Source organism: Vanacampus margaritifer, chromosome 12, assembly GCF_051991255.1.
Source record: "Vanacampus margaritifer isolate UIUO_Vmar chromosome 12, RoL_Vmar_1.0, whole genome shotgun sequence".
Lineage (NCBI taxonomy): Eukaryota > Metazoa > Chordata > Actinopteri > Syngnathiformes > Syngnathidae > Vanacampus > Vanacampus margaritifer.
In genome coordinates, this window is record NC_135443.1 from 21,388,563 (window position 1) to 21,410,221 (window position 21,659).

A 21,659-nucleotide genomic window follows, 5' to 3' on the forward strand; every position below is an offset into this window, starting at 1 on the left:
AAAAGGATAAGGGGAAAGGTGACGTTAGATAAAATGCAACCATTGCGTCACACTGTTGATTTTGCAAGCAATATACAGACAGACAATTCTGAGAAATTATCCGTTGTCTTGCTTTCGACTCTTAACCTGTCGGAACCATCTGCTCCTGGGAGAGCTACTCCAGTCTGAGCCGAGTTTTAACGATCAAGCGTAAGAGGACATTTTGACCCTACAGTAGAGTCCACTGTCATACTTTGTATGATTGAAATCAGTGCTACAAATACAAACCCAACGAGTAAAGGTTATTGTTAGGATAAGAGTGGGACATCGTAGAGTCAACTTTTGCCTACCAAGTTTCATGCGTCCAAGTGAAACTGGCTTCGGGGTCTGACTTTTCGAAAATAGCCGAGTATGCACTATCCAGTTCATCAAGTTAGCATCCTTCATCTTTCTAGTATAACATAGGTCAAATTTGGAAGCAATCTGACAAAATCCATGAATCAAGTTTGTCTTTGAAGGGCTGCTGGAAAATGGCTATGCTGGCCATAAAAAGGTCACTTCAAACCAACATTGCTGCGGTGTACTGTGCTGATAAATAAATTACAGAATGCTAGGAAATGTTCAAGAAATAAGTAAATGACTTCCTATGAAGACAAACTTAATTAAACGACAAATGAACGAACCAACATCGAGGAATTTTAAGGGCTGAATGGAAGGATTACTAAAAAAACAAGTCTGTACAAGTACTAACATCTGGATGAACATCTGCCTTTGATCCAGACTAAAAAGCCAAAACGAAATCTCAAAGTGGTTGAGGTTCAACATCACCTAAACATGTTGTGTTGTTTTGCTCAATACAAATGCATTTTGTGGCATGAAAACTGGTCAAGGAGAAGATTTGGCCTATACAAACAAGCACTCTAATTCAGTCTGGGTTATTTATGTGCGTCTGTCTTTGTGTCTCTTTACTTGCCTAACAGATACACACGCGTGCACACACACACACATTCTGGGGATATGCGGTCTTTCAAGCTATTCAATTACACAAATTGCTTCGCTTTGGCCACGCTCTGTTAGTTTCTGCTACGGGGTAATGGCACATGTTTGCAAACATGTCACATACGCATCCACGCAAGTACAAACACACACACACACATACACGTGCAGCCACTCTTCAGAGTCTGTCTGTTGTCCCATGTCAAGTTGCAAGCATAGCCGTTTCTTCTTATGGGTCAAGTAGGCGGCTGCCTAGGGCCCCCAAGCCACCAGGGTGCCCGCAAGCTCCATGTGTAGTCTTACCTGAGGACGATTAAAATGTCCTGTCTTTATCTGTCTCTAATATTTGTTTATTACATCCCTTTTATGCTTAAAAAATAAAAATAGGAAATAAATAAAATAAACTGTGATGATAAGCCGTAGCTTCTACGTCACTAACTGTGTGAGAATGATTGACAGCTATCCATTAGCGAGAGTACTAAACAAAACAGACACCGTAATGGCATCAAAAATAAGTTTTCTCAGTGGAGCGGAAAAAGAAATATTCTGTATTACTGCAATATTACTGTAATTCAAAAATAGGAACATTCACTCATGGTCTATTTGCTTGATAACCTAAGGATCTTTGTCTTTCCAGGAGTAATTCTAAAATATTTTGGCGCTCCAGCTATTGAGCCAGAGGGATCTTTGGAACTTCCTGACCAGGAAGCCACAAGACCATCACAATCCTCAAGATCTCCTGACCAGGATGCAGCAAGGTCATCTTCATTTACATATTTTCATGGTCAGCTGCCTGTTTTTGGTAACCCAGTGGATCCTGTCAATAAGTGTGAGACTATGATGTTATATAAAGATTATTTTTTAAATTAGTTTGTTTTCCTTGGTGCACTTTAAAATAGTTTGTTTTGTTGTTTAATTTTAACTGTAGTCTGTTTTGCTCATCAAATGTAATAAATTGTGATATCTTAGGAGACTATAGTGCCTGAGTCCTGCATGTTTTCGAGGTTTCCCACGTTCAACTAACCTGGCAATAGCCAGATTGATATTGTGATTCACTCAAGGGAGTTCTCCACAATATCCATCTGGGACTGCTCAGCGTTGATTTGCTCAGGTGGGACATTCTGTACAATACTTCAAGCTGATTAGACGATGCGGCAATGTGCACATTTGTTATGACCAATCACGGCCACAGATGAAAATGTCATCTTCATTCTCGTCGAAGGAGGGGGGGAGCACAAACATCTTTACCTTACCAAATAAAAATGCACGAAGCTCCTCTCGCTGTTCAACATTCAACAAGGAAACAGAACAGAATTAATTCCAGTGTCCATTCGTCCATGTTAGATTTGTTTATTTGCCCCGGCGTCGGCACTGGCTTTCTGGTTTTGTCACAGCTGAGCTGCATATCACGCCCCCAAAACACAGTGTTGCTCTGTGATTGGTCCGAACCAGTGGGAATCAACAGGCTCGGTACAAGATGTATTCTCGGGAGTTTGTGAACTCACAAATACCGCTATAATACTTCTTGCAGAGAAAGGTTAACATTCAACACAGCTGATTAATATTTAAGATCATCAGCAAGCTCTCCAGGATACTGATAATGATCCCCATCACTGAATCAGGTGTGTTGGAGTAGAGAAACCTCAAAAACATCCAGGACTCAGGCCCTCGAGGATTGGATCTTGACACGCGATCTAAAGGTTTATAAATCTCTTTATTATAGTTTTGCAAACAAGGGGCCCCCAAACAGCATCTTGCCTAGGGCCCCCCCATGAAGCTAGAAATGGCCCTGGTTGCAAGAAAAATGCAAACTCAGCAGATTATGTCTTCTTTGGAGCAGTGCAGTTTTGTATCATGGGAGAAAATGGTTCAATGGTTCAAAATGGTTGTTTTCCTTACCCACTCACAGGCTGTGGATTTTGATCAGATTGGGTTACCTTTACCCAAGATTTGGGTTAATAATTTTCACCCGGCAGATTGGGTTGAATAATTTACTCATCCACAACATAAATTCATAAATCAGTTTAAGTGTTTATCATCTGTGCCGTTTCATCCCTACATATACAGACACTGACAACTACTGGCCTGGCATGCACACTACAGCCTCATAAATAACCATACATCAAAGATCAGTTACCATGTGTATTATTCAAAGAAATGGAAAAATACTTGGCGAGACATTCGTCACGGCAACAATCTAGTGAGTGGCCTTCCATTTTTTTTTGTCAAAAGACACACACCGAGCTAATCAAAACTTCTCAACATGATTACAATACATTTTAGCATTACTTGAAGCCGAAGGGTCTTTTGTAAAGTTTCACTCTCCGCCAGGGGAGGTTGAATTATAATGTCAGAGCCCGGGGTAATGTCGCAGACGTCTCCCCTGGCAACGCCGGCCAACGCAAACGTATTCTTTAGTGCTTTTGTTCACCTTTCCAGTCGCCGACAAATCCTCCATCTTTGTCGGAAATGTTTGCATTCGCAGCAGGGCTCACACATGCCTGAGTAATTTATTGACAAGGAAATAAAACTTTGGAATTCACCCTTATTTCCAGAGAAAAGGGAAAACGGAACATCACTCTCAGCTCGCTGCTTTGATACACATCAAAAGTTCTTTTCAGGGAGATAAAAAACAGAGTAGTGAGAAGACTTCTTTCAAATGTCAGGAAGATTAGAAGGATCGCGAGGAAAGTCCGCTGATGCTGATTTAACGAGAAAAAAAGAGTGAAGGTGAGATGTTTTAGGAAGGAAGGTCACCATAAAGAAACATAGATGAAGAAAGGACATTCTCAAGAATAAGTCACAGGTAATATCCTCTTTGGTGATGTTTTTTTTTTGGAGTACAAGGCAGAGGAGCAAATAGAGTGAGAGACAAATGTAAAGTACGATAAAAATAGCCTCTGACATCAGGTACAACAATCGACAGAAAATTCGGTAGACATGTCTAATATAATTGGGTGCATCAAAAATCTCAAGGACCCATGCTGTAAATGGAACAGGAAGTTCACCATTTTAGTTTGAAGCAACCATTTGCAATGAATTTCTTCAACTTTGAGAAACACCCTGCTAGAGGTTAATCTTTTATTCACTGAAAGTGCTTCAGCAATTTCCGCTTTGTAACATTTCAGCCCTTCTGTGGATACATTTGCTGATTTTGTTTTGCGTCTCCCTTCAGCTGTGACTCCATCCACCACTTGTACTTGGATATATATTCTTCATGTTAACCCTTTGTCATTGCAAAGAGATTTGTTTGTTTTTTCATGTTGTACATGTACAATTGGTTAATTAGATTCTGTAAGATTGCTCATTTGTTGTTGAGTCTCCATTGGAGCCCAAGGTTCAGTGATTCCGCCCTTCATGACAAGTGATGGTGATTGGGTTTGTTGTCTCCAATACAAAGCAAATGATGGTGTGATCTAAAAGGTCTTGTAGCGGCTAGTAGAGATGCTTGATATAAACACGGCATCACAAAATGCTTTCATTGTTTGGCTACATACTCTTTTCACTTGGGCGTAGTGTTGCAGCTTTTTTGATCACACAGCTGTCATTGATGTGACATGTCGCAGTCGCCCTTTGCCAGAACTCTCAGTTCACTCACTTTCGCTTTCCCTTCATAGCCTTGAGCATGCACTTAGAACGGGGTCCTGGTTTCAGCAGGCGGCACTTTATGTAAGTCGGTGTCGGGACATGATTAGCACTGATAATGCAGAGATGGAGCAGAGAGGAGAAAACAATAGCCGTAGGGAGGGAAAGAGAACTGGTAAAAGACAAGGGCATCAATTTAAAAGAAAATGCAACATTAAAATGTCTTTGGTCAACACCAGCTGCTTTTTTTTTTGCCTTTGATTGGATTGCACAAGTGCTTAGAGTTCTACTGGAGCGACGATGAGCTTTTTAGCTACTTTACTGACTGCATATGGGCCCTCACAAACCTTTTTTAGAGGTAAATCTTTCAAATGATTATCAAACATTGACACCATACTCTTGAAAAATAGGAGTATAAAAATGACCGGCAACTCAGCATCTACCATAAGTCTTGGTATACCTGCTTCCAATTGGGGTTCAGTTGGGTGAATTTTTGATTTGAGTTTTTTGCTTCACACCAAAATGGACAACTTCCTGCTCAGTTACAAGCATCGGTCTTCCCAACTTTAGTAATTTTGTTCATGACAAGTTCTTGAAATAATTATCAAACTTTGACACCATCCTCCACCCTATTTAGTGGCACCCATCTGTCTAAATGCTCACGGGTATTCTCATTCATTCAGCTAAATTTTTTCTCACGACATTGAATCAATCACAACTGGACTACTGGGGTTGTCAAGAAGGCTTCTTCACTTTCTGCAACAAGGTTTGGTTAGTACTGACAAGCTATCGGTCAAGAATTCCTACTCCTGATTGGGGATTGTTTGAGCTAGTACGAGTTCATCAAAGCTCTGGGATTCACCTGAAATGGATGATTCAAACCAAAATGGCTGACTTCCTAGTCAATTTTGGGCATGGATCCTTGAGACGTCTTCATGCGTCCTGGCCTATGTATGACCCACCCAATTGTGTGTCTATCAGTGAAACTGGCGTTGGGCAGATGACTAGTTAGTGAGTATTGGGTGTTAAAAATCATATATTTTCGAGCAAAAGTTGTGGGTTTGCAGGCATGTTGAAGCCCCCCAAAAGCGATTAATTCATCAGAAGAAGAAGACCGTAATCCAAGTACCCTAATAATAAGCAGGTCGCTTTAAGAATGGAAACTGTGTGTGTGTTATTAACAAGTACGCTGATATCTCCTAAGTAGGTCAGACATTGTGGAAATGGCCTTCTTAAGATTATTAATTTATTTTTGTCACAAGAGTAGGCTACTGTGCTCATGACGGGAGGGTGAGACGCTTAAGCAGCTTTAACACCTTCCCTCATTAAGTGTAGCCGTTAGCAGCTAAATAGCGGCGTGTGTTTGTGTACTGCTAAAACGCTATGCGCTTTGAGAATTAGCTCGCTAGAGGTCAAAGCACAATAGACCGAGGAGCAAGTATGCTTTCACGCCAAGATAACGTATTACCGCTGATTCATATTAATTTCCCAAAGATGTACTTAAACTCTGACATGGAGCCGCCCGCCCTGCTTTAACACTCAAGAGACCAAAGCGCTTATATGAGGCTAGACCAACCACAGTATAAAAAAACGTGATCGATTTTTTACATCGAACCTGATTTAATCCCAGACTGAAATTTTTCAATGTCGGATGAATGATGGTTTATCCATTAATAGATGTGGCAAGTTAGATAAATTGTGTGGAATTGATCGTTGCTGATTTTCATACAACTCAGTTACTGTAGGTAGACTTAGGTGGAACAAAAAGGCCGTTACAACCTGAAAGGTAGAAGTTATGTGCCACTAAGAAAATGGATTATGTCACAGATACTCTAAAGTATGACATTTCTCTGTTTTAGATCCAGGGTACGCAGACATGGCCGCAGGTAGAGATTCTATTATTACCCGCCTGAACCAGGACAGTGCAAGTAGGAAATGGAAGCAGGCCAGAATCCGCTGGGAAACACATCGGCAGCCTTCCTTTTTTTAAACCCCCCAAACCACCCCACAGGGAATATCAACGGGGGCCGACCGGCGGGAATAGAAACGAGAGTTCTGCTAGCCCTCTGAGAAAGTCTGTGACCTCACCACATGCCAGAGAAGGAACGCTTCAACTTCACTCATCCCCCTTTGGAGTTTTGCACGGAGCGGGACGCTATCAAATTTAGTTATTTGAAAAGGGTGACATATTAGGGACACCTCTTAGTGATGTTTGAACAGGACAAGGAGACAGAATTGGATGGAAAATCTGAGGGCTATCAAATTTAGTTATTTGAAAAGGGTGACATATTAGGGACACCTCTTAGTGATGTTTGAACAGGACAAGGAGACAGAATTGGATGGAAAATCTGAGGGCCAAAAGGTGTTGGTTTTTGACTCAACCTGTATGGGCCACCTATGTTCGTGTATATATATGTATATAGTATATGTGGTAATGAGACATTTTTGATTAAAGGACTCCTGGAAATGGCCTACAAGATCCAAAATGGCCAGTCTAATCAGAATTGCAGACCATTTGTATCTATTCGGGCAAGGTGTCTAGAGACTTTTTAGTGTGTCTGCTCATGATAGACATAGACACCAAATTTCAAACTGTTAATGAAACTAGCTTGAGGGACTGAATTTTAAAAATAGTCCAGTCGAAAAATGTATCTTTGAATGGCCTCTAAAAATGGTAGCTTCAAGCAAAAATGTAAACTTCCTGTGTCTTTTGGGGTATGGCTTCTTGGGACTTATATTTTACGTGTTGACTTATGATAAACACGACTATCAACTGTCATACTCATAAGTAAAATGGACTTGAGGGGCTGACTTTTTCCAAATCTTCCAACAGGAATTCATCTTTGAAGGATTCCTGTAGCTCACCAAAAGGAGTCAAAAATGGCTGCTTCAAACCTAAATTGCAGACTTTCCATGCATTTTTGGGTAGTGCTTCTTGAGACTTTTTTGGGACTCAACTTGTGATCGCCATGCGTACCAAATTTCATAATGCTCTGTGAAACTGGCTTGAGGGGCCCAATAATCCAGGTGGAAAATTGCTCTTTGGTCATGGAAATGGTTAAAATAGCAGACTTTCTGAGTCTTACTGAGGATGGCTTTTTGAGAATTTGTTATGATAGACATGCCTACCAAATCTCATGTTGCTAAGTGAAAATGACTGCAGAGGCTGCATTTTTGTTGTTGCTTTTTTTGCCTTCAAACCGCTTGCTCAGGCGCAAATGAAAAAGTGCAGCAGAAATCTGTCACCCTTCTTGAATTTGAGTATGTGTGTGTGTATGGGGGTATGTGTTGTGACAGATGTCCTTCCATGCTGCTTCCCAGCAGAGGAACGATCTTAAAGTTCACTGGGGAACGCCTATTGACATTCAACCTCTGACAGGAGACAAAGCTCAAAGTGCTGGTGAGACAATAAAAAGGCTGAGTCATGTGACTGGACCGGAGAGGTCATGTGACCACGTATGTACACAACGGCAGCAAAATATTATTCTGGCCTGACTTTATCCAGCTCTCTTTTGGTTGCTGAATCAATTTCAGCTCCATCAAGAAGTAGCCTCCACACAACAATATTCCAAATGATATTCATACAGACCAAAAGTTCAATTTAAATTGCTAGAAGGTAGCGAAATATCTTCGTGGGTCACCATTTGGAATCTTCATCAGGGTGGACCCGCAGGGGAGAAGCAATGATGCACCTACAGTACCTGCCTTGTGTGCTTAATGTAATAGCCTGCATTGTGAGCTGAGTCAAACTCATCGAGTGGCCACCCAAGAGACCCGGCTGCGACCTCCTGACCGCTTTTATGAAGAAAAAAAAATGGCGGCGGTACGTCCCGGGAAGCAAACTCATTAAGACCGAGTAATGACTTATCCTGGGCTGGAGCGTGTTCGAGATGGAAGGTGATAGAAGTCAGACTGCAAAATGACATATGGGCCAAACTGGAATAAAGCCTATAAAGTGAGCATCCACCTCCACGGCCCTGCTTTCCCTTATCAGCCAGCAAATCAAGATGTGGGGATTAAGAGCTGGTTTAAAAAGCACCTTGGAAAAATGTAGTGAAGAATTATCATGCAGTCACACACAGGCCTTTCTTTTAATAGGGTAAACAGGGAAATTGATGACTTGCCATCACATGTGTGTGTGCGTACACAGTGAGTAATGTGTAATGGTGTGCCCAGCCTGCTGCCTTCTCCGATAACCAATAATGGAGGAAGGTCGAATCGATAACAAACATATACACACACGCAGTGGTTTTCAAGATGCGAGACAAAGACACAAAATATTGTTGTATCATTAAAAATAATGTATCATAACATTACCATGATTTTCTCATAAAGACATTCACAACATTGTTTCTTGAAACTAGGCAATATTTTCATTGGCAGTTACGTTTAATTGGCGTTAAAATAACAAGGGGGTCCTTGGAAAAAACTCTTCCATCTAAGTTTGGGAAACCCTATACAGTATATTCACACGCACATACACACACATACCAGTGCAACTTCCTTTTTTCTTTTTTTTTTATCTTTGCGAATGGAAAAATTTATGCGAGAGTCCCCGGAGACCAAGTGAGAGTTCGAGGGCGGGAAAGGGGTGAAGAGAGTTGAGGGAAATGGAAGTCTATGCAGCTCGGCTCGGGGGCAGACTGCAGACTCTTTCGCACTGCCCCTCAAGCTAACCTTTTGACCAGGTTGCTATTTTGTGTAAAAGGTACCAAATTGGAACGATGAAGGCCAGCCACAAATTACCCAGATTTTAATTTAGTAGCGGAGGCGTGACAGATGGGAAACAGGACGACGTGTCAACTGCGTGAAAGAGAATACAGACAGCCAGGACAAGCTGGGAATGATGTTTGACACCCGACTGTCATCAGCATTTAATTATCGGATTGCAGGAAGCTTACTTGAAGTCACAAGACATGGATACACCAATTCTGCAGAAACTGTGTGAAAGGTTGCTTCTTCCTGTTTCACTGTTTTTGTAAGAAAGCCACCAACATGAAATAGGGGCAGCTTGAAGTCCCAGAGACTTTACTTTGCCACTAACAGAAATGTGTATGTCCAATATTGTAATCATGTAAGTAGTAAGTAAGTAGTATTACTTTAAATGAGTTTGATCATCTGGGTCTTTTTGTGTGTGTTTTTAAAATGTATTTATTTATTTTTATTTTACTTATAGTATTTTACTAAATTTAGTATTTAGAGTACTCAATGGAAAAATACTCAAGTACTGAGTAACTGAAGAGTAACTTCTGATTCCACAGGAAATGGTCTTCAATTAATTTTCCACAGCCAGGCAGAGATCACATAGAAAACAACAAGCCATTTCTTCAAATGGTGTTCTTGTAGGTTGAAATGTCAACATTTTTAGGCAGACACAAATGAAAGCACATAGCACAGCTGTTCTTTTTCACATTCTGTGAGTTAAACAGAACATAGATGTAAATTAGTCACTTTGAAAATTATTCTTCTGTGTAGGGCCACAGAGACGTCATGGTCATGTGACTTCCTGGCTCTATTTGGTGAAATGGAGTCGTTAATGGTGCCAATAAGGTGTCCCTTGTTAAGTAACTGATTAAGAGGTGTCTTTTTTTATGATTTGATAAAAGTGAAGTATGTAAATTATTGAAAATACTTGTAAAACTATCTCCAATTAACCAGGATTCATCTTTAATTGGACAGACACTTCAGAACACAAGAGAGATTATTTTTGAGAGTGACAATTTAGAGTGGTGCTGGTCAGCAATTTTTTGATTTTACATTCCAGTTTGTTACCACTTAAAGTTTTTTTCACCCCACCATTTAAAACTGCTTCCAGGTGTCTAAAACCTGCCACACAGCGAACAACATGGCTGAACGTGAATTAATTGGACTATTGTGAAAAAAATTACAGTTGGCGACTATGCGACCCCGCAACAGAAAAACTGCGACCCTGTATCTGTTTTTGAGGCTGCACACACAATAAACAGTACAATATTATGTTTTTAAAAAACACAAAAACATGATGCAAGGAATAAGCAGATTGTTATAAGCAAGGAAATGGTGAGAATAAAGATATTTTGAGAAGCCAGCAAATGTTGAACGCCTAATTCACTAACAATAGAAACTCTCCACGCTTAATTTTTCTAACCATTAGTCCAGACGAATTCTAATTATATAAAAAAAAAATTGCATGTCTTTTGTTTCCATGATGACCGAGGAGAGAATGAGGGGGTTTGGAAAGTGAAGTCCAGAGTGTGGAAAAAAAGTTATACTTCTGAACAGACAGTAAAAGCATTTTCACTCATGGAGGCAGCACTTCATACGCTTGTCAGTTAGGGAATGGTACCGCTAACACTAATCAGCGCATCCAGTGAACTCAATGCAGCTCTGCTTAGCTTTTGGCTTTGACATGACAGTGTTTCACACAGTGTAATGTGTCTGGCCATGGCTTGCAAATGGCGACTTTTTCCCCAGCCTAGATCCCAAGTCATGATTCAGTATTATGTAAATTTGCCAAATTTAGAAGACTTACTTGGTTGTTTAATTTCACACTCAATTTGTTGTCAGGCACTCCAGACACAAATGTAGATGAGCAATTCAAATGGTCGTCCCTATTGGTGACCAAGTGGGACTTGATAGCTGCTTGAGGCTAAGAGCGCTCTTGAGTGCGAGGTGTCTAAGAAGAGCTCACTTAACATGACTGACCTCCACTCACAATGGCTGCTGTTGATCTCCTAGAAATTCCCACACACGCTGAGCACGCCCTATACGTGTACATGTACAAAATTGAATATCATTCATTATTATTCATAACATATGATTATTGGAGGGATGTTTGATACCAACTTTTTTTGAGACAGGTACCGATACCGATACTCAAATCTTCAGTACTCACTGTGTACCAAAATATGTGGTTGTACAACTGCTTTTTGAGGAATACAGTGAAGGCAAATAATTCAATTCAATGCAATAGTGTTTCAAGTAATTTAGTAATACTGTATCTACCATGTTCAAAATTCACCAAGCTGTTTAGTGTGTGAAGTTTAATTATATCTTGAAATCCATGCTTTTAATTTGGAAGGCTGCTCTTTATTTCTTTTTCCTGTTCCACGTTCTCCAATCATTCATTCAATAGCAGTGCAGTAGTTAATGATGATATACAATATACAAAGATATTTCTGCACTTCAGAGCTAGTTAAATTGTTGAGTACAACTGAAGACGTATGCGCTCTCTTACTGGAGCCCCTTGTGGCAGTCAATAAATGCAAAATAACCATTTCAGCCTTTAGTTCCTGACCGAAAAAATGGCCACAAGAGCCGGGGCCGATAACGGTATCGATTACCGTCGCGAGCACCGATACCATGAAATGTGACCTGGTATCGGTACCCACCCATCCCCAATTAATAGTATTTTGAGCAAATTTGTTATTTCAGAGTCGTGTATCAAACTGCAATCCCTTGGCATTAATCAGTACCCAAGAAATAGCTCTCGTTTTCAAAAAGGTTGGTGACCCCGTTGTAAATGGTCATTGTGGCATCAGTAGGCACCAAGTGGGAAGTGTGTGCTTAAGAGCTCCATGCAGCACCCGTCCAGTCATAAGCAAGAGAAAAGCTTTGCGAGGCCGCTCGCTCATCACAGCTTTAATTACATATTCTTCTTCCACCGTCGCTGCCTCCTTCCTCCTCCTCTTGGCTCCAGTTTACAGCCAGACGTTTGTCACTTTGCCATCTTCCTCGCGGCTTCTTCTCCCTCTCTCGCTTTCCCTCTGGGTGAAGCAATGAAAACAAGACTGTGGCTCTTTCCATTTCCCCTCCACCTCCACTCTCCTTAGCTTCTTCTTTCCCCGTTTAATGCAGAACTGACAAACGAGCGAGCTGAGGTAAAAGGAGTGGACTGGAGAGCGTACGTGTTGACGGTGAGTGTGTTTGTGCGTGTGTGTGTGTGTGTGTGTGTGTGTGTGTGTGTGTGTGTGCGTGTGTGTGTGTGTGTGTGTGTGTGTGTGTGTGTGTGTGTGTGTGTGTGTGTTTGCCTTTGTGTATTATGAGGACATTTCACCTGAATACATGCCGTGCTGCAAGGACATTTTGAATTATGAGGACACAGCCCATGTCCTCATAATTATTTCAATGCAGAAGTGCTTCTAGGGCTGTAGAAGGCTTAAATCCAAAGTTTTAGCCAATGTCCTTGTAAAGCATAATTACGTGAATTTGTGTATTTTTGTGTATTTGATGGCGCCCCCTGTAGGAAGGTCCTTGTAATGCACCACTTCATGAATAATTCACACCAGTGTATATTTCACAGCATTTGATTGGCTGACCATCACCTGTCCCCACAATTACGCACGTCTCCATAATTCAGTTTTTTCTCAAAATGCTGTGTATTGTGAATGTTTGTCTGTAGACACAGAACCTTTTTTTTTTTTTTTTTTTGCAGCCACCAATTCCTAAGTAAATAATTAAATAATGAAATACCCTATGATATTTAATTATATATTTCAGTATTTAATTCTTTCAGTGGTTGTTTATTTAAAAATGTACAATGGTTAACAGCAGAGACAGAGAAACTGTCAGTGCCGTACATTAATTCATCATTTAACATCCCACCCTGCCTTTACAGTATAACATCTTTCTGTACACCAGTGGCCAAATGTTTTGAGAATGACATTGATTTTCTAAGAATCTGCAGTGCTGACTTATTATTGTTTTTTTATGATGGCAATTTGCATGTACATGTACTCCAGAATGTTATAGTGATTAGATGAATTGCAAAGTCCCTATTTGCCATGAAAATTAAAGTAATTTCCTTTAGTGACCTTACAAACTTTAAGTGAAGAAGGCTTCAGGGCACCCAAGAAAATCCAGCAAAAGCCAGGACTATCTCCCAAAGTTGATTCAGCTGCGGGGATAAGGACATCACCACCAGTGTAGAGCTTGCTCAGGAATGGCAGTAAGCAGGTATGAGTCCATCTACACCCATGGTGAGGGAGTAAGACTTTTGGAGGATGGCCTGGTGTGACCAGTGAAAAAGGGATTCCATAAACACAGACCAAAATAAGGAAAAAAGAGTTAAAGTTATTTTCTCTGATTAACCCCCTTTCCAACTGTTTGGGGCATCCGGAAAAATGCTTGTCTGGAGAAGAAAAGGTGAGCGCTACCATCAGTCCTGCTTCATGCCAACAGTAAAGCATCATGTGACCATTCATTTGCAGGGTTGCTTCTAAGCCAAGTTACTGGGCTCGCTCACAATTTTGCCAAAAAACACATGCATCCATTACTAAAGTATAGTACCAAAACATCCTCGGACAGCAACTGTGTGACAGCAGCAAGGTTATTTTATTTACTAAAGCAAAAAAACATTTTTGTTAATGAAAAAAATAATAATAACTTTTTAAAAAAACAAACTGAAATCACATTAAACGATTACAAAATTATCTATAATTCTAGCAATAATATCCTTTGTTTTCGTCTGTGGTAATTAATTTAGTATATGAGCCTTTCGGGTTAATTTTAAATGTGATCTATTTTTTTTTTAATTGACACTGTAAATCATAGAACAATAGCCACTCTTATCAACAAAGTTCATAATCCAACACTGAACCAATTTGTTGATTTAAATGTGATTTATTATATTGCCCGGAGTACGGAAGTGACGTCATCTAGCAGCCCCGATAGAGAACCGCCCCCGGCTCTAATTACTTCACGAGAGGTGATGGCAGTGTAGCTGTGCTAATGAGGTAGGTTTGAAGCTCGAATTTTTCCTCCAGAAACTTGTTTATTTTAATGTTGGTCGCTTGTGTACATTGCTGAAAATGATTTATAATGCAAGTCCAGTGTAAGTGCAGCTAAGCTAACGTTAGCATACCTAACCATCTGTTGATTATGATGGTTGCAGCTAATTATTTAGAATTGCTACGCTTTTGTTAGCAACGGTTAGCTCAGTTAGCATAGCAGAGCTAACCGTCTGTTGTGTAAGATAAATGCTAATTGAAATTTTTAAGAGGAAAGCAATAACAGGCTGGTTTGATAGGCTGGTTTGTGATGTGAAAATATACAATGGTTTAGTATTACCAGTACAGTATAAATGAAGTATTGGTAAATTGCTGCATTTGTGTTTACTTAAATTTGTTCTTTAAATAGAAATATTTCAGTAAAGTCTGTAAAGTGTTCATTACATTTAATTTATGCAAATATTTAGCAGAGCTGTGCTATCCACTGTATTTTATTTTCGTTGGCACATTTAATGCACAGGATATTATGGTCCACAGAAAGTCAACTTCAAAACATCTGCACCAAGTTACCTATCAAACTGATTGAAACTCATTTTTTTTCTATAGCTTTAGATCATTATCTTCAGTGAGATATGTCAGTCATGAGGCCACAGAGGGCAAAAGTTAAACCCAAAGAAGAGGTAGCATATTTTTCATCCTTAGGTAAAGACAGGGATGGCTTCACCATGAAATATATTAATTCATTCAAAGGTGAGTATTGGTAAAAGATTCTTTAGTATGGGCCTAGTTTTCATTACTGTTATAATGAAATATTTCTGTTGTATCCCTTTTTCTTTGTAAGGTCGAGGAGTGTTCAGTTCCTGCTCCTTTCAGAAGGGAGTCTTTCCTACTGAATATCGAGGAGAAGTTATAAGCAAACAGGAACGTGAAAACAGGCTGAGAGTGTATCATGATGCCCAGAAGGTTTTCATGTTTGAATTTCACTACAATGGAAAAACACTATGGTATGTTTATATGGTGTGTTGTCACACTTAATTTTTTTTTTTTTTGGGGGGGGGGGGGGGGGGGGTAATCGTGCAAGGTTTGACAAAACATAAAAGATTAATTATAACTCAAAAGCAAAAGTACATTCTTTTCTCAATATAATTTTTTTTGTTTTTATTTCATTTTTTTTACAATATTGTGACTTATTTTTTTATTTTACTTTTACAGTTATCGTGAGTATCGCTAACTTCACAATATCATGTTGATTATCATATCGTGATTGCTTATCATGACATTTGGATATTGTTTCATACATGTGACATACTAGAATTACTGGTCGCACATTCATGATTACATGAAATTACAGTATAGCAGTCTAGTCTTAGTAAGAATTTAATTGTATTGGTATTTTTCTATTCATCTACCCCAGGTTTCCACTGAAGCACAACCTGATGAAGACACCGCTATCACAGACTGCGCCAAAGTTGACCAGGTGACTAGATTTCTTTTTGAATGTTGTTGAAATCAGTTTTCAGAAGCAAGACATTAGTGGAGGGTGGAGATACTAGGGCTGCACAATATGTGGAAAATATCTTGGCGCACGAATGGCTCATGCAATATGTGCATTGCAAAGACGTGCAACAAATGGATATTGGATTGTTTGTATACTTTAGTCTGAGGCTAAGCGATATGGCCAAAAAATTAAATAAAAAGTCTTTTAAACCAACCATCCAGCATTCTGCCACCACTTGTGCAAAATTACAACTCACAATAACATCTGGATGTAACAGAACATTATAACAGTTTTTAATAATCCAAAAGACAAAATACATTTCACGATTTAGCAAATTTTCAACGATTCAATTTGAATTTAATTTATTCAATTAATTTGATTTATTGCCAGGCCCTACTTGAGTCTGATTTTGACCAATCAGAGACAACCTTAATTGCGCATCGCCATACAAGAGAATTGTATCGAGGAGCATTACTAACAAAAAAAACCTTATTTGGATAAAACTAGATCAAAATGAGCATGATTATTTTTCCGCACGTACGTGTATTTCTTTAATTAGATTATGAAGATATATATATTCGGTCCATGTTTAATGTCACAATAATCTCCATCACTGTATAAAACACCCATGTCGCATGTTTTGTCAATACTGTGCAGCCCTCGCAAGATACACAGTCCTCACAATGTCGTAGTTGTGAATAACTGACACTCTGAGGACAGTGTATTTATACACTGTGAGTTTAAAATACGTTTTGAGGGCTTGCAGTTACACATACAGTCCTCACAATTCATACTCTGGTCAGGTATGGACACTCTGAGGACTGTGTATTTTCTTATTTTTGTGTCATTGTGAAAAATAGACGTCACCAATTTACACAAACCTGTAGTGCAGACAGATTTATTTATTTATTTTTGTAATGGCAAATAAAATGAGTTTGCATTCACATTACTTTAACCTATTCATTAATCTGTATGTACTGTAACTGTGTAAATGCACAGGTACAGTCGTGTTACTAAGAATTTAATTTTATATGTATTTTTCTCTTTGTGTACCAGGTTTCAACTGACGCACAACCTGAAGACATAGCTGTCACAGACCAAGTTGACCAGGTGACTAGATTTCTTTTTGAATGTTGATGTTGAAATACGTTTTTCAGAAGCAAGACGTTGCACAATATATACAAAAAAGATCTTGTCGCACGAATGGCTCATGCAATATGTCTGTTGCAAAGACATGCAACAAATGAATATTGTATTGTATACTTTAGTCTGACTTTGACCAATCAGAGACTACCTTAATTGCGCATCACCATACAAGAGAACCGTATCGAGGGGCATTACTAAAAAAAACAAACTTATATGTATAAGACTAGATCACAATAAGCATGATTATTTTTCCGCATTAACGTGTATTTCTTTCTTTGGATTATAAAGATCTCTCTATCTTTATCTTTATGTCTATATATCTATCTATATCTATATATTGTCTCTCTATCTATATATATATATATGTATATTTGTGTGTATATATATATATATATACTGTATGTATACTGTATATATATATATATATATATATATATACTGTATATATAGAGTATGTATGTATTCAGTATATGTATAGATCTTTTTTTTTAGGTCCGTGTTAAATGTTTAATCTCCATCACAGTATAAAACACCCATGTCGCATGTCAATACTGTGTAGCCCTCGCAGATACACAGTCCTCACAATGTCGTAGTTGTGAATAACTGACACTCTGAGGACAGTGTATTTATACACTGCGAATGTAAAATAAGTTTTCAGGGGTTTGGAGTTACAGATACAGTCCTCACAATTCATACTCTGGTCAGGTATGGACACTCTGAGGACTGAGTATTTTCTATTAATTGTTTCATTGTGAAAAATAGACGTCACCAATTTACACAAACCACTAGTGCTGACGGATTATTTATTTTTGTAATGGCAAATAAAATGTGTTTGCATTCACAATACTTTAACCTATTCATTGTTCTTTATGTACTGTAACTGTGTAAATGCACAGGTACAGTCGTGTTACTAAGAATTTAATTTTATATGTATTTTTCTCTTTGTGTACCAGGTTTCAACTGACGCACAACCTGAAGACATAGCTGTCACAGACCAAGTTGACCAGGTGACTAGATTTGTTTTTGAATGTTGATGTTGAAATACATTTTTCAGAAGCAAGACGTTGGCACAATATATAAAAAAATATCTTGTCGCACGAATGGCTCATGCAATATTTGTATTGCAAAGACATGCAACAAATGAATATTGTATTGTATACTTTAGTCTGACTTTGACCAATCAGAGACTACCTGAATTGCGCATCGCCATACGAGAGAACCGTATCGAGGGGCATTACTAACAAAAAATAACTTAATAGGATAAGATTAGATCACAATGAGCATGCTTATTTTTCCGCATTAACATGCATTTCTTTCTTTGGATTATAAAGATCTCTTTATCTTTATCTCTATCTTTATTTTCTATATCTATCTGTCTCGCTCTGTCCATCTCGCTATGTCTGTCTGTCCGTCTCGCTATGTATACAGTATATATATCTATATGTATGTGTATATATATGTATATGGATAGATCTTTTTTTTTTAGGTATGTGTTAAATGCTTAAATAATCTCCATCATTGTATAAAACACCCATGTCGCATGTTTTGTCAATACTGAGCAGCCCTCGCAGATACATAGTCCTCACAATGTCGTAGTTGTGAATAACTGACACACTGAGGACATTGTATTTATACACTGTGAGTGTAAAATAAGTTTTCAGGGCTTGGAGTTACACATACAGTCCTCACAATTCATACTCTGGTCAGGTATGGATTCTCTGAGGACTGTGTATTTTCTTGTTTTTGTTTCATTGTGAAAAATAGACGTCACCAATTTACACAAACCTGTAGTGCAGAAGGATTTATTTATTTATTTTTGTAATGGCAAATAAAATGAGTTTGCATTCACAATACTTTAACCTATTCATTGTTCTGTATGTACTGTAACTGTGTACATGCACAGGTACAGTCTTGTGTGTTAGTAAGAATTGAATTTTATATGTATTTTTCTCTTCATGTGTACCAGGTTTGAACTGACGCACAACCTGAAGACATAGCTGAAGACATAGCTGTCACAGACAAAGTTGACCAGGTGACGAGATTTATTTTTGAATATTGATGTTGAAATCAGTTTTCAGAAGCAAGACGTTAGGAGTGAAGAGTGTAGAGTAGATGCTAGGGCTAAACTATATAACTAACAAATATAATCACAACAATTGTTTATGCAATGTGTATTGCCAAGACGTTAAAAATACTGTATCCAACAATACGCTTGTATGGGACTAAAATTTCTACAAGTCAACATTAAAAATATCTCAACTTGAAGATTTGTTGGCAGTTTGGTGATTTAGATTATGCACTGTAGTGATCTTTTTTTCCCATTAATTTATTTATGGTGGATTTTAGAGGTGAACTCGCTATAATTTATTATTATTTTTTTTTAAAACAGGAGTGTAAACATCAGGTAGTTTATTCACTTGTATCAAGCTTGGATAAATGTGCTTTATGTTTTGGACCTTTCGCTGCACTAGAATGGACTGGCATGATGGGTATTTTATCTTGTGTGTTATTTGTATCTGCAATGGATCTTTGTTTCACGCAACCAGGATTAATAGTGCAGGCATTTTCATTGAATGAATATAATTTAGTCAAGAGGATAAATTATGACCCATGTTTATACCGCTGTCTTTAGTTGCAAGCAGCTAAATGTTGAGCAATTGTCTCAATCTTAACGACTGTCTGACTCGGTAAAATAGAAAACGTCTACTGTAACTGAAGGACTGTATCACACAAGACCCGTTTTAGGGGCAATGCCATAGATTAAGCATATTAACTATCCCTCTTGTTAAATGCTTCATCTCATCTTTCGAATAAATGTGGTGACTAGATTTATAATAATCTTTAGTATATGCACAAACTTTAGGTTCTAAATGCTTTTCTAGTTTGCTCCAGCATCTGGCACATATCCCGTTGATTGCAAAAAAAAAAAAAAATGCAAAACTGCTTGATGATGAAGACCACCTATCTTTGGTAAATGAACTTTAGCACATTAGCCCATCAATGGCGGGAGCGCTCGACACTTGTCTCAAGCTTCTACTTCGAGTGTAACATCACTAAGTAACAGCGAAGTAAAGCTAGTAAATATTTATGACCACCCGCCAAAAGGAACTTTAACCCGCATCCGGCAGGTGTCAATTTTAGAGCCGCTGTATATATGCACATGTATGTGTGCGTCTACTGTATATATGGATATCATTGGTGTCCTGTGAAAAACACGTTTCCATTTTTAGGTCGCGGGCTGCTCTCCGGTAGCGATCCTTCTTGGCGGCACGGCTTGTATCACGGTGCGCTTTATAGTCTGGAAAATATGGTGGATGTGTTTTTCACAGGACAGTGACAATATGTATATGTATGTCTGTATGTATGTAATAATTGTTTTTGTTTAAAAAATTAGGTTGCTGATGTATCCAGTTCAAGTGAGGATTCATCAGCAGAGGAATATGTTCCAGATTCTCACAGTACTTCGGACACTTCCTACATTGAACCTGTTTCAGAAATTCTGAAATCCGAAGGTATTCCAGTAATGAGCTATTAGAAAACTGCTCATCTTTAAGATGAGAGGTAGTCATGTTTTAAAGAATAAAATGTTCAATGTTCACTGACTCTTTTGCATCTGGTTTCATGTCTAACTTATCCATTACAAAGATGTGCTTGACCCAGATAACCTGTTCACATAAGAAGCATGTTTTATGAACATACCAGTTTCAGTCTGTCCTAAAGTTGTAACATGGTGCTCAAGGATCAGGTATGACTTTGCATTTCACAGTATTGTTATGCACAACAATGCGACCTTATATCAGGTAAGTCATTACACATCAATGTCATTTCAGTTTGTGTAACGTCAGAATCCCAGAACTTTCAAGTCACTTCAGTGACATGGTTGCTGTGTGTTGTGTAAACTTTGTCCTTGTAATGTGAGTTGGTCCTCATAATTACCATTTTTGCCATGGGCGTGGCTTATTTAGCTCATTATCTATGTCCTCATAATTACTGTTTTTTCAGGTTTTTCTTTTTTTTGTGCGTTGAGTTTTTTCAAGTTTTGAAGTGAAATTTCCCTGGACGACCCCCAAAAATTTTTTGGGGTGCAAGTCCCATCTCTCTGGCATTAGCGGAAAGGGGTGTCCCCGTAATACACAATTAAACAGGTTTGGAAAAAATGTCCTCATAATACACAGAGGCAAACCTGTGTGTGTGTGTGTGTGTGTGAGTGCAGGGATAACAAGTGGACCATAAGAGACTCAGTGGGGACCAGACGAGTGAGGGCAGTGGAAGTAGGTACTGGAAGGGGAGCGCTCAGTCCCTTTATTATGCCAACCACATACAATGGTAGCCCGACTTGGACCAACAGACTCCGGAGTGAACAGACAAAAAAAATAGTGTCCAGTCCACTTAAAATGTCCCTTTGTAAAGTAGTTGTCAAAGTCTGTTTGTTGTAGAATTGGCTGAAATTGGCCACAGCACCACAAACAGAGTTCACATTCCAGATTATGCCACTGTTGTCACAGATATACAGGAAGACTCAGAGAAGGCTAACAGACATGCCTGGCATGTCATGTAGCGGCCATGTTGACAGGGGCGACGGTTCTATCAATGTAAAGGGAAAGCATAGAAATTATCTTAGTGTTGCTGTAGGCACGCTGCTCAATGACTGTTAATTTTGTTAAGTTAAAATATGTTAAGTTAAAATCCTTGTCATTTTTCATCATTTTAACTGAACACACAAAAAAGCTAAATTATTATTTTTATAG

The 21,659-nt window shown here is 38.8% G+C and overlaps 2 protein-coding genes across 8 annotated transcripts in view; one reads left to right on the forward strand and one right to left on the reverse strand.

Annotated features, from left to right (window-relative positions):
- The window catches only part of slc8a1b (solute carrier family 8 member 1b), a 143,921-nt gene that overhangs the window by 87,082 nt on the left and 35,180 nt on the right, over nt 1–21,659 (reverse strand). The gene's annotated exons all lie outside the window — the stretch shown is intronic.
- On the forward strand, nt 12,448–20,513 carry LOC144061863 (N-lysine methyltransferase KMT5A-A-like). Of its 3 annotated transcripts, XR_013296288.1 has the most exons (8): nt 12,455–14,273; nt 14,874–15,017; nt 15,109–15,271; nt 15,682–15,744; nt 16,822–16,875; nt 17,865–17,918; nt 18,878–18,943; nt 20,306–20,513. XR_013296288.1 is itself a non-coding variant. In XM_077582748.1 (6 exons), the coding sequence occupies exons 2-6, from the start codon at nt 15,269–15,271 to the stop codon at nt 20,444–20,446; spliced, it is 315 nt and encodes a 104-aa protein (XP_077438874.1). In that variant the 5' UTR covers nt 12,448–15,017; nt 15,109–15,268; the 3' UTR covers nt 20,447–20,513. The 3 variants fall into 3 exon arrangements, 2 of the variants coding, with proteins under 2 accessions (XP_077438874.1, XP_077438873.1); XM_077582748.1 differs by lacking the exon at nt 18,878–18,943 and having other exon boundaries at nt 12,448–15,017; XM_077582747.1 differs by lacking the exons at nt 16,822–16,875; nt 18,878–18,943 and having other exon boundaries at nt 12,452–15,017.